This window comes from Phocoena sinus, chromosome 18 (genome assembly GCF_008692025.1).
Source record: "Phocoena sinus isolate mPhoSin1 chromosome 18, mPhoSin1.pri, whole genome shotgun sequence".
Lineage (NCBI taxonomy): Eukaryota > Metazoa > Chordata > Mammalia > Artiodactyla > Phocoenidae > Phocoena > Phocoena sinus.
In genome coordinates this window covers 53,944,070-53,951,814 of record NC_045780.1, presented here as the reverse complement: position 1 = coordinate 53,951,814, position 7,745 = coordinate 53,944,070, and the positions used below count along the sequence as shown (strand labels likewise).

Genomic DNA, 7,745 nt, shown 5'->3' with positions numbered 1-7,745 from the left:
CCTCCTCCGGAAAGGCGAGGGCGCAAGCCAACGGCGGGCCCCCCCGTCCGGGCCCCAGACCCTCCCCCTTCTCCTCCTCCTTCGCACCCACCGCCCCCGCCTCGGCCTCGCCGCCGCGCCTCCACAACGCCCAGTCTGCACCGCCGAGAGCTGCGCGCCGCAGCGCGAGCGGAGGAGAGGGGCCGGCGGAGCGCGCAGCGCCCAGGCCCCCGCGCCCGCCCGGCCCGCAGCCCTGCCGCCCCGCGCCCCCGCGCCGCCTCCGCTCGGACGCGGCCGCGGCCGCGCGACTTGGCCATCTGGCTTTAGGTTCTCTGTAAGGCCGTTTTCTTTTCTCATTCGCTCATCTGCCAAGAAAGGAGACTCGCCGTTGGCGCTTTGGCCTCCAGTTCATTGAGAAAAAAGAGGAAATACTCCGCGTGCGCTTTTAGAAAGGGGGTCGCCTCCAGCCCCGAACTCCAGAGTGTTCATCGCCTGGGGACTTCGCTCCGGATTTTCCTCTCCTTTTCTCGTCCAGCCGATTGCTCGGAAGTTAGGCTGAAGCAGAGTTTAGAAGCAAGAGGGGAAAAAGTTTGCATCGGGGCTGGATTTATTTGCACATCGGCAAATAGGAAGAAGAGAATCCAACGGAGAGGGGTTGGTGCAAAGCCGCGATCACGGTGAGGCGCGTTTGGCTGGCTCTTCCCCGTCCTGGCTCCGTGGCCGGCGCGTTGTGGGCAACATGGAGTAGGTGCAGCCGGACCGGGAGTGGGGTCTGTCTCTCCTCCGGCCTCCCTTTCTCTAACCCCGCAGGTTTTCCGTGGGGAACCCGGGAGCTGCCCGCGGGTCTGCCTCGCCTCGGGCTCTGTCTGCCTCGGCGGGGGCTGCAGTGCGCGCCGGGTGCAGTGTCCCCGACCCCACGCGCCCGCGCTCTGGGGGGTTGGGGTTGCGGACGGCTCGCGGCGAGTCGGGTCCCGGCGGTGCACTGGCCGCGAATTGGGCACTGAGAGCGGGAGAGGGAGAGAAAACACTTTGTGTTTTCCAGGTCGCCGTTGCAGGCGCCCGCATTGCTAACCTGTTCCTCTCCGGGGAAGGCAAGTCCTGAGAGAGGCTGTCCCGAGGCAGGGGCGCCGGGGTTACCGAGGGAGCGTGGGTAGCTCGCCTCGCGGGGGCAGCTAGACCTCGCGGGTGAAAAAAGGACAGGGTGCCGGGTGGAGGGAGCCTCCGCCTCTGCTCGGTGTGAACACAGGCGAGCACGGAGCCGGGTGGGAGCGTCGCCCTGCCTGGCGCCGCGTCTCTGCGGTTCGGAAGTGCAGCTTTCTCTTTTTTCCGTTCGCCGTGGTCGGCTTGGGTCATGCTTTTTTTTATTTTTGGAAGATTGGGCCGACCCAGCACAGGAAGAAAGTCATCAAGCGGTCGCGATCGTTTTCCATTACCTGAAAGTAGGTGGCAAAAGTGGCTAAGGTTTGTTTTTTTTTTTTTTCCCTCCCTTTTCCTTTGATGGGCTGATCCACTTTTTTGTTGCTGCTGCTGTTTCTTAATTCGGAATCTTGTGCGTTTTTACAAAGCGGTTTCTGTGTCGGTTTGCCCCACCCTTGCTTGTGCTGAAGTCCTTTCCCCCTAATCCTTAGTCTGATCACACACTGCCCTTAATGGGGGTTTCAAAGCGGGGGGCGGGGGGGCGGGGGCGAGGGAGCGGGGGAAGGAGGGGTGCTGCGAAGGAGGCCAGGGATAAGCAGAAATCTCTCTAGTAAACCTCCTTACCCGCAAAGATGCTACTTTGCACTGCAAGCAAATCTGCGCGGAAACTTTCCAGTTTAGGGATCTGGCTCTTGCACGCCCGGCGTGGGACCCTGGAAAATGTTCTTTCTTTTAAAAGCATTTTTTATTTGACTTTAAGAAGTATATACATGTATATAGATATATATTTTTTCAATATATAGGCGTTTGCAGATTGCAGGCAATGCCCCTTCGGTCAGCGCAGGGTGGAGTCGCCCGGTGTGCATGGGTTAGACCTCGAAGTCCCGGCTCTATGTCCAAGGCAGGGCCAGTGCCCCGTGTTCGAGGGCCTTGGCCGGAACGTGCTGCGATGGGCGGTGTGACCTCCGCCTAAGGGTGGAGTGGCTCCCTCTTGGAGCTGGGAGGCAGTTCTCTGGGGTGGGGGAGATTCTATCTGCGAATGAAGAGAGGGGGAAGCGCGCTCTAGCGTTTCAGGGCACGTCCCCTTCCGACGCGCCCGCGTCCCCCGCCTGTCTGTCCGTCTCGGAATTGTGCGCAGGGGGGCCAGCTTGGCTTCTGGGCTGCGTCAGTCCTCCCGGAAAAAAGTCCCTTGGGGCTCCGACTGTGTGTCCCACCTGCTGGGGACCGTGTCGGGGCGCAGATAGAGCCGATAAACGGAGTGAAAGCAAAGAGCAGCGCGATCTCGTCTGGCCTCTCTGTTGGAACTGAGATCCGGTCTCCAGTTCTGCCTTTTTCCGAATTGGAAGGCGTGTGTCACCTGCCTGTCTCTTTTCTAAAAAGCCAGACTGGATGAAGGTCCACTTTTGCGCGTTTTTAGTCATTGTAGACTTGGCTGGCAAAGGGGTTGGTAGTTCTGAAATTTTACAGAGAGGTGGCGATTTAAGCGGTTACTTGTCAGGATGATAGATTTGAGATGTGACACTTGAATTTTTAAAACACTTCCTGTTACCGCCAATCAGTTTACGTTCTCAATGATTAGGTTCTTGGAAATGCGCAAAGTAGTTAAGATTTTGGCAGAATTTAAAATGTTCTCCAAGGCTCTCGGGTTGTACAATATGTGATTCTCAAGTTGTTGGGAAGTTGAAAATAAGTTCCTGTCTTTTTGTTGCTCCTGGTGTAAGTTTGCTTTATTGTAGTCCTGGCACCTGACAGGATTTGAATTGGTGTGTTTTTAATTCTATTACTTTGTGCTACTGTGTAGTTAATGCTAATTCATGATTGTTGTATAAAATGTATAACTATTCCTGGGGGGGGATATTTACTTTCTTGCATGTCAGATTCATCCTATGAGGTTTTATAAAGTTACAGAATAGTTCAAGGTATCTGATGCAAAAGCAGACTTAATTAAGAACCAAGAATTTCTAGGCTGTATTTAGTGATGTTTAAGGCAAAAATGACCATGATAAGTTTAAACCTGTTTCAGAATCTGAAAAGGTATTCAACTTTTGAAAATGTCAGTATCAATGTTATATTCCAACACTACTTTCCCACAGTGTTTTACATGGAACCTGAACCTTGCAGATTTTATGCTTATTTGAGTAAGGAATTGTTACTTACGCGATTGAAACACAGATCAGCTTGGTGTCACCACATATCACAGGATTAAAGAATTGATGCACAGCCATAATTTTTACTTTTTGGTACAGGCGTGGATCAGATAGCTGTCCGAATACCCTCCACAGCAACTCCGCTTGAAAGCCTGTTTCTCTAGGGGAAGTGGGGAGTGAAGAGTTAACTCAAGGGGGTGGAGAGTGGGAAGTATCCTGGAGTGTAAACCGTCTCCTTCCTCTTGGTTTCCGCAGGAATTCAGATGTGTTCTAAGCCTGCTGGGGTGAGCATACTTCCAAGACCTGATGGAGGCCAGAGCTCAGAGTGGCAGCGGATCGCAGCCCTTGCTGCAGGCACCCCGTGACGCTGGCAGGCAGCGTGGGGAGCCCGACCCCAGAGACGCCCTCGCCCAGCAGGTACACGTGCTGTCTCTGGATCAGATCAGAGCCATCCGAAACACCAATGAGTACACAGAGGGGCCTACTGTGGTCCCCAGACCTGGGCTCAAGCCTGCACCTCGCCCCTCCGCTCAGCACAAGCACGAGAGACTCCACGGTCTGCCTGAGCACCGCCAGCCCCCCAGGCCCCAGCACTCTCAGGCCCACGCTTCTGCGAGGGCTACTCTGTCCAGGTCCGTCAGCACAGTCAGCTCGGGGTCTCGCAGCAGTACTAGGACAAGTACCAGCAGCATTTCCTCTGAACAGAGGCTCTTGGGATCATCCTTCTCCTCGGGGCCTGTTGCTGATGGGATAATCCGGGTGCAGCCCAAATCAGAGCTCCAGCCAGGTGAGCTTAAGCCGCTGAGCAAGGAGGATTTGGGGCTGCACGCCTACAGGTGTGAGGACTGCGGCAAGTGCAAATGTAAGGAGTGCACCTACCCAAGGCCTCTGCCATCGGACTGGATCTGCCACGAGCAGTGCCTTTGCTCGGCCCAGAACGTGATCGACTACGGGACCTGCGTGTGCTGTGTGAAAGGCCTCTTCTATCACTGTTCTAATGATGACGAGGACAACTGTGCTGACAACCCGTGTTCCTGCAGCCAGTCTCACTGTTGTACACGGTGGTCGGCCATGGGCGTCATGTCCCTCTTTTTGCCTTGTTTATGGTGTTACCTTCCAGCCAAGGGTTGCCTTAAATTGTGCCAGGGGTGTTATGACCGGGTGAACAGGCCTGGATGCCGTTGTAAAAATTCAAACACAGTCTGCTGCAAAGTTCCCACTGTCCCACCCAGGAACTTTGAAAAACCAACATAGCATCATTAATCAGGAATATTGCTGTGATAAGGATTGTTCCCTTTTTTCTTTTTTTCTTTTTTTTAACACACACATATGCAACCAACTAAACAGTTAGAAATCTTGGCACTGTTGATAGAGGGTCGGGATATCCTTTGCTGTTTGCAGTGAAATGCTTTTTGTCCATGTGCCATTTTACGCGTGTTAGAATTCAGCTAATGGAGCTCAGAGTATGTGATGCAGATCTTGGCGACCTACATGTTGCATAAGCTAAAGCAACAGACACTCCTAGGCAAAGTTTTTGTTTGTGAATAGTACTTGCAAAATTTGTAAATTAGCAAATGACTTTTTTTCCCCATTGTTTTCTCCAGAGATAATGTGCTATATTTTTGTATATACAATAATATTTGCAACTGTGAAAAACAAGTTGTGCCATACTATATGGCACAGTCACAAAATATTATACTAATATGTTGTACATTCGGAAGAATGTGAATCAATCAGTATGTTTTTAGATTGTATTTTGCCTTACAGAAAGCCTTTATTGTAAGACTCTGATTTCCCTTTGGACTTCATGTATATTGTACAGTTACAGTAAAATTCTACCTTTATTTTCTAATTTTTTCAATATATTGTTTAGTGTAAAGAATATTTATTTGAAGTTTTATTATTTTATAAAGAAGAATATTTATTTTAAGAGGCATCTTACAAATTTTGCCCCTTTTATGAGGATGGGATAGTTGCTGCAAATGAGGGGTTACAGATGCAGATGTTCAATATAAAATAGAAAATATATTAACGTTTGAAATTAAACTGAGCTGGATTGTCTTATTTTACCTTTTCTTTTGTTTTTTTGAAGTGAAAAACCATTTTATGTCAAGGATAGCACTTCAGTGAAATTGTTTCACTTATCTATGAGATTATCTTATGGTTGCTGCTTTAAAGTAGAGTGGAGATTCGGTGATTTTCAGAGATAACTCTAGCCATCAGGAGAGAAATAGCTGAGCACCTGACTCAGTAGTATAAATCATATGAGGGCTCATTTTCGGCTCCTGTTGTTTTACTGATTTGCAGACTAGCCTTTGTTTTGCAGGTTTAAAAAAAAAAAAGTCTTATTCATTCAGGAGACTTCCCTAAAAGATGAACCATTAGACTTTTTCTTTATATACAATATTAAGAATGGATGTCATAAGGCTAATTCAAGACCAGAGAAATGAGTTCATTTCAACAAATATTTATTGACTGTCTTCTGTGTGTCAGGCACGCAGTATACACAGATCAATGCTTATAACTGAGGCAAAAATGTTTTCTTGACTTAGCAGATCATGGCTCTGTTTTTTCTAGTCTCTTTGGTTTTAGACTCTTAAGTTTATCACCATGATACCAAGTTCCTTATGTTAGAAAAGACATGGAAAGCATAACTTGTTTTGGTTCAGGCACTGGGTATCATGAAATTTCATCCTGTATTGGTCTAATAATTCAAGCACAAGCAGGCCAACTTGAGAGGCCCTGTTGTATTTATTTAATCAAATTATCCAGAAAATTGTTAAATTTTACACTGGGAAAAGATGCAGAATGGCAAAAACGTCAGTGTTTGCGGTTATCTTTTGGACGCAAACACAGCAAGCTGCTAAAAGCCCATCTTGACAAATATTGGGTTTTCTCACTTGTAATAAGTCACTTGATTAATTAGTCACTTTATGGCTGATTTTTTTTTTTTCCCAAAGCACAACCTTTTGCTGCCAAGAATCACCGGAAGTCTAGGAAATGATTTACCTGACATTATTGTTTAATCTCTCGTTTCCTGTTCTAAGGCTCCTTCTCTTAGGTTAAGAGCTCTTAGTACAGGCTGTCTTCTGTTTTGTTTTTTGAAATTGGCTTTCAAGAAACTATATAGTCTCCTAAACCAAGACATTGCTATAAGGACCTTCAGTTTCCTCTAAGCTTTCTCCAAAAAAAACCCTCCAAAAAACACAAGGGTAAATCAATTTAGAAATTACTCTTAAGTTTCAACTCTGGGATACTGAATGTTGCAATTCTAATACTCATAACTAACCATTATGGTCTAAGAGGAATTAAAATATTGAAAAAAAATAGGACAGGGTTTCTTATTCATCACACAGTTTTCAGGATTTGTAAAGCCCAAATTTTTGACTCCCAGTTTCTGACTGTGTATCAGAAACTGCCATACGCACTGAGAACTTTTTTGTACAGAAATTGTGAGAGTCCTTTTTTTTTTTTTTTAAACCACATGAGCAGCTTTCAAAGTGTTATATAGACAAATTGAATCAGATGCAATTCGGTGTTTATTGAAGATGTAGAATAAAGACCTCTTTCCATGGTTATGGAATCAATCTCTGATTGTGTAGCCTAGGGATTTGCATTTTTAATCATTCCACTAGTGATTATGTACAGTTTGAGAACTACTGACCTAGATATTGCTTTCTAATTTAGCTTTTTTTTTTTAATGGAGTCCATTGTAAAGCATAATTAACGAGTTTGAATGTAGAACATAGTGATAAACCAGCTGAAGTTAGAAGAGGACTTGGTGTAAGTCTATATGAAGTCTTGATCAAAATTATTTAAAGATAAATAAGGAAAACTGGATTCCTCAAGAAGCTTCTAACTAACTATTAAATGTTGAGTTTGTCTATAAACCAGTATAGAATTCATTTTCAGAATATAAAGAATGTTTCTCTCTAAACAGATTGAAAACAGATGGTGCTAACTCTTCAGTGTGTTAAAGAGCTTTTAAATATTGCAGATCATCTCACTGAGGTAAAGAATAATCACCTCAAGTTCTTTTCTTTTTTTTTTTTTTTTTTTTTTGCGGTACGCGGGCCTCTCACTGTTGTGGCCTCTCACTTTGCGGAGCACAGGCTCCGGACGCGCAGGCTCAGCGGCCATGGCTCACGGGTCCAGCCGCTCCGTGGCATGTGGGCTCTTCCCGGACCGGGGCACGAACCCGCGTCCCCTGCATCGGCAGGCGGACTCTCAACCACTGCGCCACCAGGGAAGCCCCTCACCTCAAATTCTTAATCTCAAGTTCGTGAAAATTCTTATTATAAATACCAGTTGATAATGCAATGGCCATTATTCGGATATTGCGATAGATTAAAAGTATAATGATACAGCCAACATTAGTTGACCCCTTACCATTTAGGGGCCTCTTAACTATATATTTTTCTGGTTTCTTGCCTTTTTATTTTTTTAGAAACCTGTGCATTCTCTATATTGAGATTCATTTAA

The 7,745-nt window shown here is 46.8% G+C and overlaps 1 protein-coding gene across 1 annotated transcript; it reads left to right on the top strand.

Annotated features, from left to right (window-relative positions):
* Positions 1-293: 293 nt before the first annotated feature.
* SPRY2 (sprouty RTK signaling antagonist 2) lies at positions 294-5,313 on the top strand. Its single transcript, XM_032611704.1, has 2 exons — positions 294-656; positions 3,519-5,313. Exon 2 carries the CDS (start codon positions 3,570-3,572, stop codon positions 4,515-4,517), a length of 948 nt encoding a protein of 315 aa, XP_032467595.1. The 5' UTR covers positions 294-656; positions 3,519-3,569; the 3' UTR covers positions 4,518-5,313.
* Positions 5,314-7,745: the final 2,432 nt, after the last annotated feature.